Below are 23,370 nucleotides of genomic sequence, written 5' to 3' on the forward strand. Positions count from 1 at the left end.
CACTGCATATAGTAGGCATAAACAAAACAGAGAAGTGGAGAGATTGAAGTGAAGGAAATGATTTCCGCATCCTAAGTAAGCTGTAAGGTGCTTTTCCACTTTTCACCTTCCACTTGGAATTCATAGTTCTACCTGAACTCCACTAGATGGCAGCACATACATTTATAAAGTTCATGGATGGAGCCACTAAACTCTGACAGCAGGGAAACTACAAATCCCAGCATGCATTATTAAGCACTTGACTTGCTTCCAGTCAAAGGTCTCAAGTTTGTTGCTCCCACCGAGTTCTGGAGAACGCCATCAGCTCGCTGCTTAAAGTAAGATTTCCTAATACTTTTGAAATGAAACTTTAGAAAGGAAAGAGGGGAGGTTTAATTTTTAGATGTTGTTTTGTTCTGCACGTTGCCTATTTCAAAATTAATCTGAGCAGTTAGATCAATGTAAAGATGGATTTTTAATGAGCCTGAAACTCTGTCGTATGTATGTTTTATAAAGTAGCCCAAGAAAAAAGGATTGTTACGGTATCCTAAGTGAACATTTTTCTTTCTGGCTCTTGAAAACAATGACTTCCTGAATATGCTGTTTGTGTCTCTGCTAATCAAAAATCAACATTTTGATTCTAACTTTTGGACTAAGGAAGCCAACATGTATGGTTTTCACGCTGGATATATTGAGAGGTACTTGTTTTACCATTTCAGGCCGTGTTTGCTCTCATTTTCCCAAAGAAATCTGTTTTAGTTTGAGATTACAGTTTATCAAATGTTAAGGCTTTGACCCCAAAATCTGGTCCCAGAAAGACAGGAAAGCCAACTAAGAGGAGGTTTTCAGAGTGCGTAGAAAGGCTGCTCTGTGCTTCGGCAATTGTTCTGGAAGTGCTTCTTCGGGTGGCAAAGATTCCTAGCAAAACCTTTGACTGGAGGCTTTACAGGGCCATACACCCAATATCACTAATGACAGTGTTGTAAAATAGCTTTCTGTACACCATGCTTAGGATTCAAGGAGGATAAAGATAAAGTATATCTTTCTAAAGTTATACTTTAGAAACTATCATTCCATGTTGAAATGATAAACATTCCATGTTTATCTTTTGTGTAAGAAGTAAAAAAGCAAAAATTCATTGCATCAAAGTAGGTCAGGCACTGTTAAAGCCCAGCTTCCCCATTGCCTAAAAAATGTGGACAAACTCAGAGGAAGTCAGTGAGTTGTAAGCTGATCCCTGGAGCCAGTTCTTACATAATTGTGTTAGTCTGCTCCTCCAAGAAGCAGACTCCAAGATAGAATTAAATATGCATGGATTTTATTAGGGGAAATGCTGGTGTGAGAGAGAATGAGGAGAGAACTAGGGAAGGCTGTGAGAGCCATCAGACCTCGATGCAAGTCCACCTGCGAGGGGGGAAGAGAAGGAAGCCAGGTTGAGTGGAAGCATCCCAGACAGCTGTGCAGTCTAAGAGAACTTCAGCAAGGTAGTAAGGAGCTTCTCCAGCCAGTCATCCGTTGGGGAGGAGCTCTACGTCTCCCAGAAATGGGTCTGCCTTAGTAAGCATGCATGCTCAGGCACTGGCTTGTAATGGCCCCAAGAAGGTGGCCTCAGCACAAGCTCAGAGAGGCAGCAGCAGCTGCGCCTCATTGTCCATTACTTCCTGGGTCAGCGGTCTGCGAGGCACAGGCTCCTGGTGCCACAGTGGGGATTTAGAGAGGCCGGCAGGGCTTTGAGTACCATGAGACAATGCCATGAGATCTTCCCTTGAACCTGCAACAAGAAGGCCTGGGTTTGAAATCATAGCTGTAAAACACTGGGCAAATAACATTTCTTTGAAATTAGCCACGTTGGTGATCAGGTCCTACCTATCTCTTATCTCTGAAACACTTCTCCAATCCACCTATCTCTCCATCCCTGCTATTTTCTCCAGCCCTGCTATTTCACCAGCGCCCCCCCGCCCCCAAGATAACCCTAGCAGCCTCATAATGGCACCCCATACTCCTGCCCAGGTATGTTCTCCACAGCAGTCCTTCCAAAATACGAATCTGATCATGTCACACCCTTTCCATAAATCCTTCAGTGGCTGTTGCCTATAGGAGTAACTTGCCCTTCACCATGTGGACCTTGGACCAAGTGTGGAGGTTTGAAATGGAAGAGCATACTGGGTATTTAAAAAAAAAAAAAAAAAGTTTGGCTAAAGAGAGAACTGAGATAAGTTCAAAGAGAAAGGACTAGGTAATATAAGCCCTTTAGGCAAGGCTATCAACCTGTACAAAATCAGGCAGATAATGGAGCAGAGTGATTGTGTAGGCTAATTGTGCATGTACTGTAAGTTGGTTCATCAACACCATCCAACTCACTTTCCCCTGTTCTTCACTTTATCAAAGCTGGAAACAAAAGTCTCAACTTCCAAACTCTTTGTAGCTAGGAGTGGCCAAGTAGCATAGATCTGGTGAATGAACTGCAGCTGGGAATTTCTGAGACGGTTTCCTTCTTAAATAGAAAGGTGAGGCCTCTCTGAAAGCCTTTTGGCTTTTGCTTCTCCCTTTCTTTTTGCCTGAAATGTGGATATGATGCCTTGGACAAAGCAGCCACTTTGTGAGTTCGTATGAGGTCAGAGGCACACATTAATGAGAGAGCCCAGCAAGACTTGGAGCCTGAGTCCTTGAAGACAGCCTCATTTGATGGTCATTTGACTCTTCTCCACCCCCTGCCTCACTACTAGCTCTTTCTCTCACCTTGTGATCTATAATCCAAGCACTGGTGGAATATCTCATGAACATGAGCCCCCGTATCAATGTTTCTCAATCTTTTAGAAATTACTGATTATGCCTGTTAATGTGTTACTACTGCCTGCTTAAACTTTATAAGAGGATCAGCAGCATTGTGGGCTGGACTGTTCACATAGCAAAAGAGTCTGGAAGTCTAAGTTTAGTTCTGGCTTTCCCATTGACTGGCACTATGACATCGGGCAGGTTTCAGCAGTTTCCTCATCTGTAAAATGGGAGTATTGGATGTGATTTGATTTTTCCATCCTTTTTTTTTTCGATGAATATCTGAGACCAACTATGAAATCTTTCCAAGAGAAAAGAAAAAATCATAAGCAATCGATAGTGCAAACCTCAACAAAAGTTTATGGAAGAGAAATCAAGAAGCAGCCCTGAGTAGTAAGGACACAAATAATGTCATAGCAATGTGTGCAGGGGTCATGGAGACAGTGATGGTGGTAGTGAGGAAACTCAGCACCAGAGGCTATCCTCTCCAGGTACTGAAGGAAGGGTGAGGTAGATTAAAGTGCAATATCTGGGCTGGGCGCAGTGGCTCACGCCTGTAATCTCAGCACTTTGGAAGGCTGAGGCAGGTGGATCGCCTGAGGTCAGGAGTTTGAGACCAGTCTGGCCAACATGGTGAAAGCCCATCTCTACAAAAAACACAGAAATTGGCTAGGCATGGTGGCAGGCACCTGTAATCCCAGCTACTCGGGAGGCTGAGGCAGGAGAATTGCTTGAACCTAAGAGGCGGAGGTTGCAGTGAGCCGAGATCACTCCATTACACTCCAGCCTGGGTGACAAGAGCGAAACTCCATCTCAAAAAAAAAAAAAGGCCAATGTCTGTCACCAGTCATCACTTCAGTGGGTTATAGTAAATGTGTTTGATATACAAAGCTAAGTATGTAGAGTAAGCATTCTAGGAGAATTCAGATGATGGGACTACTTGCACAGAGGTGCTGTCTTCAAGTTCCTGAAGGAGCTCACTAAATTATTCTTAAAAGAGCACACTGAACTACTCATTCTAGATGTTACTGCCTGCTCAAGATCATGTTCTACAGTATAACTCATTAAACACACATGTCTTTAGATTAAACCACAGGTTCCATTATGGGTCGACTTGATGGGAAAGTCATCATCCTGACAGCTGCTGCTCAGGGGATTGGCCAAGCAGCTGCCTTAGTAAGTTATAAGTTACTATCTTTGTTGTTTGCCTACTAACTCTTGACATATTGAATTATGTGGACTGATGCCATGGTTGTTTACTTCTGCTCTGCTTTTTTATTTTTTTACTTTTGTGCTTCTGTTGTCTTAAGTTATAAAAATAAATAAATAAATAGGTCCCTACTCCTGACTCCAGGCAGATGAAGGAATAAATACCTCGTGTTTAGTACATGACATCACTGATAACCATTGACTCTGAGAAACTTCCCTACTTCGGCTTCTCTGCATCATAATATATTCGCTACAGAGGGCAAACAGGGTTACACAGCTTTCTGAAATTGTGTCAATTTAGATATATGACTCCAGAGTTATAAGACAGGATACCTTGGTCTCCTGATTTATATCAATTTCTGTTACATTATGTACCCCACTTAAGCTAATAACGGCACCTTAAGTATAACAGTACCTTAAGTATAACGGCAGGGTATGGTTTGACATTTATGAAAGCACTAGCATACTCTCAGTAGGAAAAGTGTTGGAACAACCAATTTTTCTCTTATTGTTTGAAGTTTAGTAACTCAAACTCAGAAATGATATATAGTCTCATTACAGAAGAGCAGTATTTTGAGAGTATTGAAAACAGCTGTCATTTTTTTTAAAACATTATTTTGTTTGATATTACTTAAAGGGACTAAGTCAGATGACAAGCACAATGTATGTCACATTGTTCTAATTAATGATAAAAATAATAACAATGGAGAAGGGGTAAGACTAGATAGTTTGAAATTCTAGCTATCTTATAGGGAAAAGAACAACGAAAATAAGATAAAGGAGAAAAAGACCACATGATGTTTCATTCATGAGCACAGTGTATTCAAGTAAACAAGGGATTTATTTGTACTTTGTGTCTACTAGGCTTTTGCAAGAGAAGGTGCCAAAGTCATAGCCACAGACATTAATGAGTCAAAACTTCAGGAACTGGAAAAGTACTCGGGTAAGCAACTCAGCAGCTTGAACTTGGGATTCAGTGTCTGCAAGGTATTATAAAGCATGGTGCTCACATGTTGAAAGAAAATTCCTTAGCTACTGAGCTCCACTGCCCTACTTTTTAGATTCTCACTCTCCGGTATGAAATCTATATTTTGTGAACCTATAGACAAAAATCTGTGTACTTACATGCATAAAAAAATTTGAGGACGAATACTTACAATCCTTTATTTAGCCAACACATTGAGGGATTCGGTTCCTAATTACAAACTTACATGTGAAAATTTACTAGTTGTTAGGTTAACTTTTCATGACAGCTTTTCACTTCTGTGCCCTCCTCCTTTAGGATAGCCCTGTCTAATAGTAACATGTTGTGAGCTGCCTGTGTAATTTTAAATTTTCTAGTATCCACATTAAAAAAGTAAAAAGAAACAAGTGAAAATTAATTTAATAATATATTTTCTTTTATCCAATATATCTAAAATATAATCTCAACATGCACTCAAGTTAAAAAATTAATAGAATATTTTAATTTTTTTCTTACTAATTTTTTATTTAAATTATTAGAAGTTTCTTACAAACTTCAATCATTAATTTTCTCTTCTTTGCAGCTTTTCTCTTAATTTTCTCTTCTTTTAGGTATAATTGAGAGATAAAAATTGCATATATTCAAGATGTCCAACATGATGTTTTCATATATGTTGTAAAATACCTTGTGAAATGATTATCACCGTCAAGCTAATTAACATATCCATTACCTCATTTAGTTACCTCTGTGTGTATGTATGTGTGTGCTAAGAATACCTAGGATCTACCCTCTTAGCAAATTTCAAGTATACAATACATTATTCATAACTATAGTCACTGTACTGTACATGAAGTCTTATAACTGCAAGAGACTACCCTTTGACCAACATCTCAATATTTTCATACTAAATCTTTAAAACTCATGTGTATTTTACACTTGCAGCACATTTCATTTCAGACTAGCTGCATTTCAGGTGCTCAGTAGCCACATGTGGCTGGTAGCTACCATACTGGAGACAGCTCAGCCCTAAAAATCACACATCATCATGAGAAACCCTAAGAGATTACCCAGATTATTAGGTGTGCACCACCACTTCTTCACCCCACTGAACCAAACTCCAACATCAAAGGATTTTAATTGCAGTTTATCCAAAGAAATCAGAACAGAGAACCTATCTGAAAGTTAACCCTCACAGCAAAATAGAACAGGTTACATAATCAAACAGCAATTAGTTCCTCGAATTAGTTAATTGAATTGGAATATGTTGAACTATAATTCAAACAAGTCAAAGTAAAGCTGCTGCACTGGGAAAGCACAAAGATAAAGAAATGTTTCTGAAACAAAATTTCAAGTCTTCGCTTTCCTTATGAATCTTTCCTTTCTATATTTCCCCAAAATAAAATAAACCATACACATATTATTTATAACATATTATGAATTATAAAATATAATACACATTATAAATAATTATATATTATAATATATGTATTATACATATATTATTATATATACATATTAATACATTGTATATGTTATAAGTTATATTACTATATATTATAATATATATTATGGACATTATAAATAATATGTGTATATATTTATAATGATGACTGCTGCTTTTGTTAGACACTGTTTGGAGTTTCTCAGCAACTAGTACAGTGTGTATCTCTCAGGTGCCCGCCATGCCAGATCTCTCATGTCTAGCCTTCAAGTGTGTCATCCCTTCTTCTGACCCCCTCATTTCTTCTCCTTGCAGTTTAGTCCAGAAATACATGTATTTGACTGGATATCTTTGACTAACATAGTCATTTCTAATAAATAATGGAAATGACATAAAGGGGAAGCTCACAAATAGAAACAGTCTCTTATTCCAGAACCCTTGCTCTTCCCCACCCCTCACTCAGACAAAATTCTGCATTACTGTATAGGTACCAGCAACCCAGTCTCTGGCAGGGGAAGGATAGGCTCAAATGAGCCCATTTTCGGTTATTACTGCTGGCTTACTGAGAAACATCTAATGTACACCAGTCATTCTTTACTATAAAGCCATTACTCAGAAAGGACCCTTATTATTCAACTTGGAAAATGGACAGAGAGGAAGGAAGAGGGACGGATGGGTTATTGGAGGAGTCAAGATGGACTTTAAGTTTACTAATGAGACTCTGAAGATTCTTAAGACCCTAGTAAGAAGGTCAGCAATCTATGAAGCCTAGCTGGATAGATGTTGCCATCTTCACACTTCACACTTCAAAACAGCTAAACCTTCAAGGCTAAACACTTTTAGGAATAGTGCCTCTTGTTTTATTTTTCAGGTATTCAAACTCGTGTCCTTGATGTCACAAAGAAGAAACAAATTGATCAGTTTGCCAATGAAGTTGAGAGACTTGATGTTCTCTTTAATGTTGCTGGGTAATTCATAATTTTTTAATTTCACTTTCCTTACAGAAAGTTTTCTATGACTTTCATTCAAAGAATTTTGATAATATAGCAAAATCATTCCTTGTGAACCATGACATATTCCTTGGGAAATATGGCTAGATTTTACACAGCATTTTCATTACACATAAAATTCAGCAGATAAGACAGCCTTAGAGTGTGACATGATCTGGGGCAAATGAGGTCTACTCAAGACAGATGATACTGATACAAAGCTGTATTGTGTGTTACAATGTATGGAAGTTAAATTAAAGCAATAATTTCTGATAATCTATTTTATAAATAGTCTTGCATCCTCATGTAAGAATACAGCCAGAAACATGAAACAAATAGTTAGCAAAGTTGGTTTGTGAGCATCTATTAAATTTTCACCCATGTAGGGGATGCAGAAATATATCATGTGGTTCCTGCTGTCATGAAACTGACATTCTGATGAGCTGGCAGAACTTTGGTACATGGAAGTCACAGCCAACAATATTTTATAATTAATTACATAATTTGGGTCCAGAGGACCAAATCAGTAAGGGTTCCAGTGTTTTGGAAGCTTCCCTCAGAAAACATAACTTGAAAAATAGTGAAGGCTACTTTAAGGGTTTGTTTTGTTCCGCCTTAACGTCTCCCTTAAAACAAACTAACATCTCTCAGTATGTTAGAACACTAGCAATATCACTTTGCTGCTCTGAGATGTGGAGACACTTGTTTTCCTTGCAATTTGCATTTCCCTTGAGAATTCTAAATCTGTGCCACCTGAGGGCACTGTTGCTCTTGAAATAGGAATCACATAGGCAAATAGGGCAGATGTTTTTTCTCTCTTTTTTTTTTTTTTTTCTGAAACAGGGTTTGTCTTGGTTCCCCAGGCTAGAGGGCAGTGGAATGATCATAGCTCACTGCACCCTAAAACTCCTGGGCTCAAGTGGTCCTCCTGCCTCAGCCTTCAAAGTAGCTGAGGCTGCAGGTGTGTGCTACCATGCCTAGCCCTGTTCTCCTTTATTTGTTGTTTGTTTTTAATGGCATTGATGTTTCCAGCACAATTAATATAAAGCTTCTTATGTTTGGTGACCATACTTTTGTTTGGAAAACAAGAAGGATCTTGTTTTCAGATGACATTTCTAGCTTAAGTTGTTGGGATTCTTACTAATATAATGTACTAAGTGATACTATGATTTGTTTAAAGTCTTGATAAGGGAAAGAGACAGTGATCTAAGTCACTAAGTGACCATAAAAATAATCAGCAAATGGAATAGAAAAATTTTAATGGCAGTTATTCCTCCATTGTTTAATCACTCTTCTAGTTTTGTCCACCATGGAACTGTCCTGGATTGTGAAGAGAAAGACTGGGACTTCTCGATGAATCTCAATGTGCGCAGCATGTACCTGATGATCAAGGCATTCCTTCCTAAAGTAAGATCACCACCACCACCACCAGGATAAGCACCACATTAGGTCTCTGTACTGGGCACACAGAAGGGATTCCCACATGTGCTGAAGAGTGATAACTAACACAATGGTTAACATGCATTGAACATTTATATCAAGGCATTTCACATAAATTAATCTATTTAACCTTCCAGCTCATCCACTCAAGGAATATTTATTAAGCACTTTCCACATGCCAGGCTCCATTCTAGGCACAGAAGATACACAAGTGAACTAAACAAAGTGCCTTCTATAAGGCAGGTTCCATTATTGGGGGTGAGACGGGATAATTAGTAATCAAATAGACATAGAATATGTGGCGTGGTTTTAAGTATAATGAAGAGAAAGAAGCTAGGATATCAATGAGGCCCCTCTGGACTCCACCGCGAAAGTGAAATTGTCATAGCAGTCCGAGAAATGAGACAGCTGATCATTCAGGTACCTTGGGAGAGGATTCCAGGCAGAGGTAACAGCAGGGAGGCACACGAGACTGGAATGAGTGTATGAGGTAGATACTATTATCTCATCCATTGTTCAGAAGATGAAACTGAGAGTTCAGACAACTTGCTCAAGGTCACCCAACCAGCACATGGTTAGAACCAAGATTTAAAGCCTGGACATTGAGCCCCTTCATGAATTTCAGTCTAGGCTCACACTCTCAAGAGGGATGTACCCCATTGCTTTTCTCTACCCTGAAGAGTCTCCCTTTGCTCTTGTTTTGATCTGAACCACAGTGGTACTGGGCAGGTGAGAGACAGTGTGTGCTCAAGACAGCGTTCCTCCTAGGCCTGCTTCCCTTGAATTCTCAAGCCTTCACACAGCGCATCAATGTTTTAAAGTTTATTTTATAAACTAGCATTAAGCACCTCTTGGTATAAATCACTATATAAAGTATCCTAGGGGAGTATAAATATGAGCAACATACATCCCTGATTTCAAATGAGCTTATAAACCAGTAGTAACAGACAGCGCAGGCTGAGACAATGAAAGGGGTTGACTGGGTACAGAGCCAGCTCAACTCAAGGTTGTAAACTGAACTCAGTGAAATGCAGAAGAACAACTTTTCCCTTCCATCCTAGCTGGATTTGATGTCCTGTCCATGTCCGGGCAGGCGAAGAGCTTTGTTAATGGCACAGCAGGGCTGATATTCTACTCTGAATATTCAACTTAATGTTAAGGTTCCAGATGAACATTAACAGGAAAATTAGAGAAACTGACTTAGTAATGAAGAAACTTTGAAAAATCTACTTGTTTAGTGCCTAGAAGGGATTTTTGGGTGGGTCCACAGAATGCTGAACTAGCAAATTTTTATAACAAATTGTTTTTTTAAATGTAAGTTGCTTTTTTAGCCTCTTTGGAGTTTATGAGAAACTATATTATTTGGAACACGAATGTATTTTTGAAGACAGATCCTTTGCATAGGTTACAGAGGTAGAGCAGAGACTGTGGTACAGGAGGAAAGCTTAGGTAATCGTGGGTAAGACTGTGGCACATGCATGAGACTCATTTGCAAAACCAGGCTCCAAAGTGCTTTACAAATTTTAGTAAAGCAAGTAGGTTTGGAGTACAGTGGAGCTGAAATGTAAACTTGTGTTAATTTTTAAAATATACAAACATTAACTTGCAAACTAGTGAGTTTTGCTTGTGACTTACAATATCTTAACAATTATCCATATGGGCCAAAAACACAGATTTGTTTAAAAAAAAAAATCCCAAGAGATGTTAATGGCAGGAATATGGTATTAGAAGGTGCTAGTGCCTCTTGTTTAAAGTGACCTTGACAAAATCAAATCCTGGTCTTGGACTCTTATCATCAGAAGTCCTTAGGTGCAGTCTGCACCCTGCCCCTAATTGGCCATGTGCCATAGAGATGGCACTTGTACCCTCCCAGTACATATTTCTTTTAGCTAAAAAATGATGATGATAGGTTACACAATCACTTCCAGCAGTAATTATCTAGGATCCTCTGTATCATTAACTGTGACACACATATCTCATGTTAGAACTTTCCAGGGGAAGCTAGGATTTGGAGTCTAGGCAGCTCTGGAAGGTCAGCTGGTCAGAACATAGAACACTCATAGGAAATTTTTATTCATGGATAGATACACAGGAAAGCATTCCAAGACTCGAAGATCAGTCAAAAGCCAGAGAACAAGTTGAAAATACTTTAAGAAGAGGTCAATGCAGAATCCAGACTCCACCAGAAGAGAAGATCCATTAGGGCAAAGATTTGGGGATATCTTTGTTGTTTGGGTTGGTTGGTTTGCTTGCTTTTTTCCCCCACCTTGCTGTGTCTTAGAAGAGTCTTTAGCATATAGAGGTGCTCAGCAAACATTTGTCAAATAAATAAATGAATCAAGGTTGTCAGTCTAGCAGGAACCACTGGGGACCCAAGTGGCCAAGTTCCACCAGGGTTAGGGGCTGAGCTCTGGCCAATGGAGACAGAAGGGCTGGGTCAGAGTACGACTAACTAGGTACAGCTCCAGGGACTCTTAAGGGGTATTTCTAGCCCCTACCTAGGCTTCTGGAAGATCAATCCTAGAGAGCAGTACTATGTACCAGGCACTTCACTTTATAGTCATGCCTGCCAGAGAGGGCTATTGCATGGGGAGCCAGGAAGAGCCTGACACCACGACGACAGCTCCTGACCTGGACTGGGAAGGCAGCATGGGAACAGGCACCGACTATGGGCTCTAGAAGCAGCAGAGGGACCTTGGTTGAACTTGGTTGAATGGATAGTGCAAGTGTTAGGGGGCAGCACTAACATCTCTTAGGTGGCTTTATTCTAAGGTTTTGCCTGAGATAATATTGCATTTCTAGAGAGGACTTGAGATTGAACCTACTTAATAACCCATCTTTATGTATTAAATTGGGGTATATGTATTCTACATGTATTTTAAATGGGGAATGCTATTTGCTAAAATGGATAAGAAAGAACAATTTTAAGGCTTACTTTTCAACACCATTACACTTGACCAACATTCTTGACAATTTTTATGAGAACCCCATTTCGTTATGGTCTTCTTTATTATATAAAACACACAATTAAGTTAAACATTATTTTTTCCCCTGCTGTCTTCCTTAACTTGGTTGGGTTACAGTCAGCCTCTCCTTGTATCCACTTAGTCCATTCAGCATAGTGCCTTGGGGTTATTTTAGATTCTGTTTTTAGGGGCAATTAGTAGCTAAATCTCAGAACAAAAGCAGAAGAATATCCTAAGGAATCAATCATCTTGGCCACACCAATCCTGGATCCATTCAATTATTTACTTTCCCCTTTCCTATACCTCTTTTTCTAAAAGCTGCTAAAGAAACTCATCCCAACAGAAGTCATTTTTTTTCTCTGGCCCTTTACACTGCCTATTGAGACTTCTACGTACATGTTATAATTAGTAAAGTTTGAAAACATTTTTAAATTCATAGCAGTTTTCTTTATTATATATTTATTTAGCTACAGGACAGGGCCCAGCAATCTGTGTTTTAAACTAGCACCTCAGGAGCTTCTGATTCGTCAACATTTATTGACTGCCTACTGTGTATACTGTCTAGGACGAAACAGCCAAAGACACTCATCTTAATAAATTCACACTTTAGTGGGGGAATTCTGAAGAAGGTGTTCTTAGGAAACACTGCCCCAAATTGGTGAGGCCCGCCACCCCTGCAGCAACCATCTACAAGGTCCTGCCCATCCTGCCTCAGCCCTCTCCTCCTCAGCTACCCATAGACATTTCTGCAGCTCCACCTTTATCACTCTTTCCTGAACCCTGCATCAGCTTCCACTAGTCTCTGGGCACCAGAGTAATCCTTGCAGTCCCCAAGTCTGAACATGCCACTTCTCCTCTGCTTTAAACCCTTCAATGTCACTGCATCGCATTCAGGGTAAAACCCAGGTTCTAAATTCAGCCCTTGTTGACCTCTGCAGCCTCATTGCTTCCACACCCTGCATTCCAGCCAGACCCAGCCCCTCCTCCCAGTTCCTGATGGGACCTTTATACCTGTGTATCCACTCCTCAAAACATCCTTTTCTTTTTCTGACCAATACTCTAGTGTTCAAAATTCAGCCCATATCCTTCCTTCTCAGGAGGTACCCTCTGAGTGTTGCCCAGCCTGAATTCCTCCCTTTCTGCCCTCACTCTGCTGGCAGATCTCTGTGGAGGTCTCTGCGGTGGCTGGATGTGGATTATGTCAGCCACTCTAACCAGACTGGTTGTCTCCTGTAGGCAGTAATCTCCTGGACCTAGCACAATACCTGGCCTCACTAGGTATTCAAAAAATATGTGTTGAATGGAGTAAGTTTCCCAACATCAGTAACACACAATAACAACATTTATTCGCATTTCATTTAAGTCAGCATTCATTTGTAGTCTTGCTGACATTCTTGTACCATTGGAAGGTGGTAATCTCCCTGGGAAATGCCAGTGAGTGCGGTCACATTGCCATCATTTCCCAGCAATAGTTGATGAGGTGTTTTGGGTTCACTGTTAAGACTGCTTAATAGTGCTTAATGTGACTAGCTAATACAGTAATTAAATTCATTCTGCAAACCCTAAGAAAATGCAAATCTTTTTAAAAGGTAGTATTTTAGCCCACAAAGTGGATTTTTATATATATATATTTGTTTTGTTTTGGCAGATGCTTGCTCAGAAATCTGGCAATATTATCAACATGTCTTCTGTGGCTTCCAGCATCAAAGGTGGGTCTGTCTCCTTCTGAGGACTACGATGCTCATACACGCACATCAGTAAGAGCTCTGCGTTTAGGAACAGGCATAGCAGAGATCATAATTTCAAGTACTGAAATGATTTCAAAACTGCTTTTTTCGAAATTGGTATTAAGTTCCTTAACCACAGATCTTTTGCTCTAGATGTGAGCAGTGGTAAAATTAAATTAAAATGTGGGGTATTTTTGCCCTCCCTTTTATTCTTTCTAATGGATACAGAAATGAACATCAAACTGGGAGAAAGAACCATTTAACATTTAATTAATTTAAAATAGTGTATTGAGCACCGGTATGAGCTCTGCCCATAAAAGAATTCACAGTCCAAAACTAGAAGGAAGGCAGCAAACATCTTCTCCAGTGTGATGATATATAACAGAGGTTTATACAAAGTGCTGTCAAAATACAGGGAAATAACTGCCTGTGAGTTTGTGGAATGCTTCACAAAGACAGCTGATCTGAGCCATCAGCGAGAAGTCAAGTTGAAGGACAAGGACAGCAGTGCAAAATGTGGATTATGTCACAATCTGGCATAGTTGGATCTGTGAGTTTAAAATGAAATAGTTACTGCTGAGATAACATTTCTTCTCTTTGCAAGGATACACATATTCAACATACACAAGAGAGGAATGTAAAGAAGTGCCTAGGCCTCCTGTTTTATTGTTTTGTTTTGTTGTTAATCTTTATTTTCTTTTGGAATCTGCCTAAGAGTTATGGCAACTGATGATGAGAAACTAAGACTACCAATGTTAAATAAGTTCAGCATTTCAATTAAGTCTCAATTAAGTATAGGCACCTATACTGATATTATTTCCCTAGATCTAGAAACTGACTCTATTAAAGGAAAAAAATCTGATATCAATCTTTTTAAAAGGGGAGGAATGTGGGAGAAAGCATGAAAATTTTCTAAAGGAAAATACATTTTTTATTCCTTCAATTGTTGAACCTTTCCTCCACCCTCAGGAGTTGTGAACCGATGTGTGTACAGCACAACCAAGGCAGCCGTGATTGGCCTCACAAAATCTGTGGCTGCAGATTTCATCCAGCAGGGCATCAGGTGCAACTGTGTGTGCCCAGGTGAGTAAGGCACTGCAGGGCTGTGAACTTGGCCTTCTGACACTGTGTTTGCCACTGTGAAATGTATCTATAAAAGTTTGTTTACCATATGTTATATTGTATTCTGGGGAAAAGTTCAGAAAAAGGGGATGAGGGCTGGGCTTATTAAGATAACAGTACAGTTGTAAGTTGAGACGGAGATCCTAAGTCACTGGGAACGAGCCACAGATGCAAAAGGCTTAAATGCTACTCATGTGTTGGACAATTCAGAAGCAAGTGGCTAAGAGACATAGTTGGCCAGGCTTGCTGTTGGGAAGCCGACCAGGGTTGACCTTTTCAGGGGAAAGATGTCAAGGGAAAGATGAAAATAGACCACGCTCACAGGACAGCAGGAAAAAAGAAACGGGAGTCTTCCAAAACACAAGGATCCACTAAAATCATTTGAACCACTGGGGTGGCCTATAAATAAAAAGGAGGCATTAACCTTCCTTTATGCTATAAAAAGGGGGGCGGCAAACCATGGCCTATGGGCCACATCTGGGTCGCCACCTGTTTTGTAAGCAAAGTTTTACTGAAACACTTCCACACCCGATTTGCTTATGTTATTGCCTATGGCTGTTTTCATGCTACAAAGGCAGAGTTTAGTATAATAGTTGCAATAGATAAAATGACTCTCAAAGCCATACATATTTTTTGTCTGCCTCTTTACCAAGAAAGGTGTGCCAATCCCTCATACAAAGGAAAGAAGAAAAGCAGAACTTTCCTTTTCTTAATAACTATGGGGATATGTCTCATTTTCACAATAACCATAGATGTGTTTATTGAATTGATATGTACTTTTGCCTGGTTCTACCAATCTAAAAGGAACTTAAGGTATCTAATAAGGATTATAACATTCTTTAAAAAGAAATTATTGCTTATCCAGGATCAAGGTTTCTCAAGGTTTCCCTCGGTAGTGCACAATTGATATGGGGGGCGGTGTGTGAAAGGGAAACATTTCAGTATGACCTGGGGACCTTTCAAACCTGAAGGGCATGCCAGAATTTAGGGAAGGAGTTCATGGAGAGAACTGTGTTGTTTAGAAAGACCCACAAGAGATTCTGATTGAATCTTCAGTTGAAACCCACTGACTTAAAGAGGGAAAACTAAACATCCCCCAAGCTACAGAATTTCAGTGATTCAGATGTTCTGTTTTATTTTTCTTGGAACAGAGATGTAAACATAGGTAACACTAAGAAAAAGAAGAATACATGAGAGGTCATTTCACTGGGTTTTGATGTACATCCTGGCGATGCTTGAGTCTAGCTATTCTTGGTGCCATTTACCCAGTGGAATAAATGGTAAAATGATTTGGAAAATGTGGTTGTTTCAGCGACTGGACCTATCAGAAGATTGGAAAATATGCTATCAAACTCTTTGGAACAAGGAACTAACTAGCTGTGACTCAGTGAACCAATCACAGGAGAAAACTTGAGTAGGACTGAGTGTGTCTGAGATGCTGCTGATGGTTGTTATAGTCACAAATCTCCAGCCAGACTTGTGTAGACCCTGGCATAGTATGTCTGTGCCATGGACACAGCTGAACCCAGTGACACTGGAATACTCTAAAGGCATGGGCTTGCTCTACAGTTCTTATTTAATAGCCATTAGTACCAGTCATATGTAAGACATGATGTTCATTTACCTCAGAGGGACAAAGCTGTTAAAGCTGTAAGGATTCTGAGGAGACTGTTAGTGAAAGCTTGAGGTGCACACTGTTGGTAAAACTGTGGACTTTAAGGAGGCTATTGAGGAAAGTGAAGAAAATATTATTGAAAATTAGAAAAAAGAGTGTCTTTGTCATACAGTTTCAGAAAGTATATCAACACTGTTGCCTGTAGTGTGAAGGTAGAAGATGTTACTAATGAACTGGGTGACCTAGTTAAGGCGATTTCTACCCAGAGTCTTAAAAGTGCTGGCTTCTTATAGTAAAATGTGACAAGAGACAGATAACCAACCTAAAGAGGGGGTTCCAAAACGGAGTCAGGCTTTCTGATTTTGAAGATTTCCAGCTTCATCAGAAAAAATAGCAAATGATGCTAAAATTAAGAAATGTTTTCTGAACAAGGATCAAATCTATGGCACTCTCAGGAACATGATCCAAGGGTGAAGTATGACTGTAAAACCATTTGTTACAACCTCGGAAAGATCACATTATTTGCCAGAGTACTCTTTAGTCTGAAAAAAGGGCCCTCTAAAGAGAATGAACAGTTTATGTCAGTTAACAAAAAAGACTGGGTAACTTGCTCTAGGAGACCATAAACTAAGTGGAATTTTAAAATGTTGGTATTGTTCTTATTTTTCTTTTTTCAAGTAAAATAATTTTAAATTAGATTAAATTATATTTTTGATTAAAAACTTGAAACTGTGGTTAAAAGTAGGAATTTGATACAATGAAAATAGGCAAGGTGATAAGAAAAATTTAGCACCACCTGAATTACCAAGGACTATGGTAGCCATGGGATTGTCCCCAAAGATGCCACAGTGAACTTGACAGCAAAGAATGGTTTTGAGATCACTGAGGCAAACTGGCTCCTTAAGCTGGCAAAGTGCTTGTACGATTTTATGTACATCTCAGGGTTATTGTGAGGATTAGCTGAGATAATATACATAAAAGTCTTTAAAATCCATAAAGCATCATATAAATGCAATATGACTAAAATATATGTCCTTGAGAATGCTGGGTGATTCATCCAGAGTCCCTACATAGTGTCACAAAGAATCATAAACTGTGTTTTTAAAATCATAGAAATGTTATTGAAGAAGTTATAAGCCTATTAAATAAGAGGCCTCAGGCAGGCAGCTGTAAAGTTGTCATTTGAAGTCAAGGAGAAGAATCTCACTGACTATCATATGGAAAGGAAGTTTAGTTATCGACTTCTTTTTCAGTCTAATTGAGTAACCAAGCTGAATATCACCCTTTGATTTAGGAACGGTTGATACGCCATCTCTACAAGAAAGAATACAAGCCAGAGGAAATCCTGAAGAGGTATATCTAGCATTTAAAATGTATTTAAACCTTTGGTTAATAAATGCCTTCTTCCATACCTATAGCAGACAAATTCATAGAGACAGAAAGTGAAATGGTAGTTGCCAGGGGCTTGGAAGGAGGGAAATGAGTAGTTAATGCTTAATGAGTAGAGAGGTTCCATTTTGTAAGATGAAAAGAGCTCTGCTTGGGAAGCTGAGGTTGGGGGATCGCTTGAGCCCAGGAGTTTGAGGTACAACAGTGAGCTATGATCACAACGCTGCACTCCTGCCTGGGCAACAGAGCAAGACTCTGTCTCCAAGAAAAAATAATAATAATAAAAATAAGAGTTCTGGAGATGGACAGTGGTGATGGTGGCACAACAGTGTGAATGTGCCTAACACTATTGAACTGTACACTTAAAATGGTTAAGATAGTAAATTTTATATTCTGTATACTTTACCACAACTTTTGAAGATGAAAAAATAATGCCCTCATCCTTTAATATTAGCTTTCTGATCTGTCACAATATCTGTGAGTTTTAGTATAACACAAACAATTTGAGTGACTTTAGCAAAAGAATCACCATAACCCTAGTTGATTATTCATCAAGGCAGCAAGCCAGTGGATTCTCTTGCCTTTAAATCCTTGAAGAAGATGCAGGTGAGCACATACAGCTGCTTCCATCACTGATGTCTGGTATGGTCTCTGGTCACAGGCACAGAATGATTTCCTAAAGAGACAAAAGACGGGAAGATTTGCAACTGCAGAAGAAATAGCCATGCTCTGCGTGTATTTGGCTGCTGATGAAGTAAGCACTATTCTTCCCAAGGAGTTCATTACCCTCAATCACATTTGGCCACAATTTGCTCATCAAAATAATATCATTTTAGAGAGTTTATGGCATATATATGCTAAGATGCTACATTTATAAGATAAGGATAAGTTCTCATTTAATTTGCTCAAAGAAAGACCACTTTGATGTGAGCCACTAATTCTTCCTTATTGAGCTTTACATAAAATCTTGTAGCAAACAAAATGGAGGACTAAAAAAGTTAAAATGCTCAATTTTCTGAGAGACAGTTCCTTTCAAAAATTATAATTGGGCAAACCCTGATTAAATGCAAATCAAACAATTGAACCTCCAGGATTATAAGAGCTTTAAGTGAAATGGGGAGAGGATTAAGCAGATTTGTGTTCAGTGGACACAGAATTGGCATGTGGTGTTTTAGTTTTACTTGTAACTTGTTTGGGAGAATTCCGCTGGCTCTTTTTTCTCTATTAATTCTTGCTTGTGGCCCGGCATGGTGGCTCATGCCTGTAATCCCAGCACTTTGGGAGGTCAAGGCAGGCGGATCACCTGAGTTCAGGAGTTTGAGACCAGCCTGGCCAACATGGTGAAACTTCATCTCTACTAAAAACAGAAAATAGCTGGGCATGGTGGCGGGCGCCTGTAGTCCCAACTACTCGGGAGGCTGAGGCAAGAGAATCACTTGAACCAGGGAGGCGGAGGTTGCAATGAGCTGAGATTGGCCACTGCACTCCAGCCTGGGTGACAGAGCGAAACTCCGTCTCAAAATAAATAAATATTTTAAAAAATTCTTATTTGTTCATCATCGTGTATGGAAACTCCTAATTTAATCTCTTCCACTTTGCATCCGTTTAACAGTTTTTTCCTTAATGGCTATTGTTTACTTTTAAATGGTTTAAGATGAAAGCAAAAATGATGTTTATAAGGTATAGAGCACAAGAACGTCCTCCTCTGTTTTATGTCTCTGAATACTACAGGAACAAGGAACTGTAATGTGTGAGAAGAGGGAAGGAAAGGGGACTAGGCGGGAGTGAGGAGGGAACAACTGATAGCTCCTCTTCCCAGTAACTTGGTGCACACCAGATAGTTGGTGAATGTGACAAATACAGGGATTGAAATGTTTCTGTGACAGCGCAGTTTCTTCTCAGAACTTCTCCCAACTATTAACAACAATTGTTAATAGCTGGGGAAATTAATAGACAAATGTGTAATGGAGAAGCACATGAGCCTTTGTGATTTCTTTGAATCCATATCTTCAGCAGAGCTCATTTGATTTGGGTACTGCTGATAAGCTAAATTACCCTTAGTTAGCCAGAGTTTAGGTTACAAAATATTTGGAAGTGTTCTGGCTTGAAATGTGCTACAAAAGTACCTTTGGCTTTTTAGAGGTTTCCAGAGGAGTTCATATGTGTAATAGAGCTTGTCTTTTAAAAGAACTTGGGGGAGTTGGAGGTATTTCTTTGGTGAAGTGACTAGTAACTCCCTGGTTCACCTACTGTATATTATCAGCTTTGATATATTGAACTCTTAAAATTTCTCTATTCATTATGATGTCCTTATTTCCTCTTCCATTGTTTCAGGCTTTAGATGAATTTAGACTGTTTGAGTCTTTATTATCCATTTTAAGTTAAAAGATTTTTAAACTTCTACCAAAAAGATCACTTCAGCCTTATTTAGAAAATGAAAAATTTATGGAAATAAACCAGCAATTGTTTTTTAAATTCCTTAGTTTTATAAAGATTTGGATATCTGAAACTAACATAGAATATTTTTATAGCTTAATATATTATAGTTATTATTATTCATGTAAATTTTTAAAACACATTTAGTGTGCTTCAGCTCCTAGAATTATCCACTTATAATTGATCAACTAAATATATGCTGTCTTTTTTAAAAAACTGGTCATTAATATGACCATTTTATGACTGACACACTTATGTTCAAAGGTTTATTAGTGGCATAAAACTTAGCTAGTTTTGAATAGTTCTGAGTTTCAAAATGAAAATGTGCTTTTAGCCTATATCCTAATTTGGGGAATGGCTATACATCACTGTTCCTTAATTTGGGGATTCTGAGACCAAATACCTAACAGTGACAGGTGCTTAGACACCAGCCAGAGGCCATTTAGTTCCAGATCACAGGACACTCAGCAGTTCTAAATCAACCAAACGTTAATTTGGATTTCCCTGAATTAAGTGTTTAAGTGAGGTTTCCTGTTAGGACAAGAGTAAATTGTTTAGTTATCCTAGTCACAGGAAAATTTGAAAATACAGCCTGTATCAAACCTGGTTAATTGTTCTGTCTCCTTGTGTTTATCACTGCAGTCTGCTTATGTAACTGGTAACCCTGTCATCATTGATGGAGGCTGGAGCTTGTGATTTTAGGATCTCCATGGTGGGAAGGAAGGCAGGCCCTTCCTATCCATAGTGAACCTGGTTACGAAGAAAACTCACCAATCATCTCCTTCCTGTTAATCACATGTTAATGAAAATAAGCTCTTTTTAATGATGTCACTGTTTGCAAGAGTCTGATTCTTTAAGTATATTAATCTCTTTGTAATCTCTTCTGAAATCATTGTAAAGAAATAAAAATATTGAACTCATAGCAAGAGAATAGTTTTTAAAATAAATCTCAATATGTAAGCATCTGTCTTAGTCACTTTGGGCTGCTATAACAAATTACCATAGATGGAGTGTCATAGACAACAAACATTTATTTTTCAGTCTGGAGGCTAGGAAGTGCAAGATAAAGTTGCCAGCAGATATGGTATCTGGTTAGGGCCCACTTCCTGGTTTGCAGATGGTCCTCTTGCTATATCCTCACATAGCAAGAGCAGAGAAAAAAAGCAAGCTCTTATGTGTCTTTTTATAAGGACACTAATCCTGTTCGTGAGGGCACTACCCTTATGACCTGATTATCTCTCAAGGGCCCCACCTCCTAATGTATCATATTGGGGGTTAGGATGTCAACACATGACTTTGGGGTAATACAAATAGGCCATTGCAGCATATACAATTAAAATATAAATACGAAGAAAAAAAGGAAGTTTTTGGTTTTTTTTTGTGGGGGCGGGGGTTAAGGAAGAAGATAGTAATTTCAGGACTAGGCATGGTAGCTCATGCCTATAATTCCTGTATTTGGGAGGCCAAGGCAGGAGGATCACTTGCTGTCAGGAGTTCAGGACCAGCCTGGTTAACAGAGAGAGGCTAAGGCAGGAGGATTACTTGAGCCCAAGAGTTCCAGGCTGCAGTGAGCCGTAATCATGCCACTGCACTCCAGGGTGACAGAGCAAGACCCTGTACCTAAATAATAATAATAATAATAATAATTTCCACTTTATTTTTCAATATTCAAATTTTTTTTTTTTGAGATGGAGTCTCGCTCTTTCGCCCAGGCTGGAGTGCAGTGGCGCGATCTCGGCTCACTGCAAGCTCCACCTCCCGGGTTCACGCCATTCTCCTGCCTCAGCCTCCCGAGTAGCTGGGACTACAGGTGTCCGCCACCACGCCCGGCTAATTTTTTGTATTTTTAGTAGAGACGGGGTTTCACCGTGTTAACCAGGATGGTCTCAATCTCCTGACCTCGTGATCCACCCACCTCGGCCTCCCAAAGTGCTGGGATTACAGGCGTGAGCCACCACGCCCGGCCTCAATATTCAAATATTTTTATATAATTCTGCGTTGTTCTGTATGTAGATCCTAATTTTAAAATTTTACACTATCATAAATGAACAAAGGTAGGAAGGAGTTTGGCTTCAATAGCTTACAGTAAAAGGAGTAAAGGAGTTCAGCCTCAAAACCATATTGTTGACCTGTTATGTTATGAAAAATAATCCAGTGTTTATACTTAATGGATGCCATCCCTTATTATTTACTATTTTCTTAGTCTAACTAAACAATCTTTATTAAAATAAGCAATGATACTTGACATGGGCCTAAGAAATATATAGTTAGTTAACTGACAATATCGTCAGTTAGAGGGATTTCTTTTTTAAATTAAGTACAGATTTCTTCACCAAACAGGATAACAGAAAAGAGGACATAAAATTTGGACATAGTCTCTGGATAAATAAATGTAAATTTAAATATAAATCATATAACAGGAAACAAGCGAAATTAAAGAAAATAAGTTTTTCAAGAAAAGTAAATTTATGGATGGTAATTCTGTAACATTGTCAGGGCAAAGTTTTTTGTTTTTATTTTAAGGGTTTCATGTTTGTTTTTTACTTGTTGCAACCTCAAATGACCAAATGGTATGATGCACACTGAGATACTCAATAAATGTGCAGTTATTCTTAGCCTTTTTTCCTAGAACTTTAATATTAACAAGGAAAATTTTGAAATGGACAATGAAAAGATAACACTTTGTGTATCGGGAAGAATATCATGCAGTTGACGACGGTACATTAAAATTCACACAAAAGGACATTTTGACTAGCATTCCGAAAGAGTCCATTGATTATAAGATTATCTATGAGGTTTTGGACCAGGCATTACACTACTGAATTATGGCTAACTTTGGTTTGTGATCTAGACCAAGTCACCCAACCTACCTTGGATTTTAGTTTTCTGGTTTATGAAATTAAGGAGTTAAGCTAAATGACTTGGGTTTCTTTTCGTGTATCATAATCAAAATGCTGTAACTTCTCTAGTGAATTCATAGAACACTGACTCTTACAAGTATGTCATGAAATACTTTATGCTGTGAGCAGGTGAACATGTATAATATATGTATAGCTATGAACAAATAAATTCTAAATAAATGCACAACGAATTCTACAAAATGGGCTCCAATATTAACAAAGGATCTGAGTTAGTCTTTCTCAGAGCTGACCATAAACTATAAAACATTTTTATAAACACTATCAGCAATAAAAACGAAGTAAAATCTAGCCAAAAAATTCAGTGTTCTCCAAAGTCATGTTAATCAAATCAGGTGATATATTAATGAAGTACATATGACTAAAAGGAAAAATATATGTCATTCCTGTGGTAAGAGGA

At 38.8% G+C, this 23,370-nt stretch overlaps 1 protein-coding gene across 1 annotated transcript; it reads left to right on the forward strand.

Annotated features, from left to right (window-relative positions):
* BDH2 (3-hydroxybutyrate dehydrogenase 2) lies at positions 1-21,550 on the forward strand. The gene is made up of 10 exons (XM_032175703.2): positions 1-317; positions 3,839-3,930; positions 4,828-4,906; positions 7,240-7,336; positions 8,656-8,764; positions 13,412-13,472; positions 14,460-14,573; positions 17,522-17,580; positions 18,278-18,370; positions 20,695-21,550. The coding sequence occupies exons 2-10, from the start codon at positions 3,859-3,861 to the stop codon at positions 20,746-20,748; spliced, it is 738 nt and encodes a 245-aa protein (XP_032031594.1). The 5' UTR covers positions 1-317; positions 3,839-3,858; the 3' UTR covers positions 20,749-21,550.
* The last annotated feature ends 1,820 nt before the right edge of the window (positions 21,551-23,370 follow it).

This window comes from Hylobates moloch, unplaced genomic scaffold (assembly GCF_009828535.3).
Source record: "Hylobates moloch isolate HMO894 unplaced genomic scaffold, HMol_V3 SCAFFOLD_2, whole genome shotgun sequence".
NCBI lineage: Eukaryota > Metazoa > Chordata > Mammalia > Primates > Hylobatidae > Hylobates > Hylobates moloch.

What these genes read in the sequence shown, in the direction of transcription:
- BDH2 (XM_032175703.2), top strand. Translation starts at nt 3,859, where the DNA reads ATGGGTCGACTTGATGGGAAAGTCATCATCCTGACAGCTGCTGCTCAG. An exon ending in TTGGCCAAGCAGCTGCCTTA is followed by an intron (nt 3,931 to 4,827) that starts GTAAGTTATAAG and finishes TGTGTCTACTAG; the next exon opens with GCTTTTGCAAGAGAAGGTGC. An exon ending in TGTGGCTTCCAGCATCAAAG is followed by an intron (nt 13,473 to 14,459) that starts GTGGGTCTGTCT and finishes CTCCACCCTCAG; the next exon opens with GAGTTGTGAACCGATGTGTG.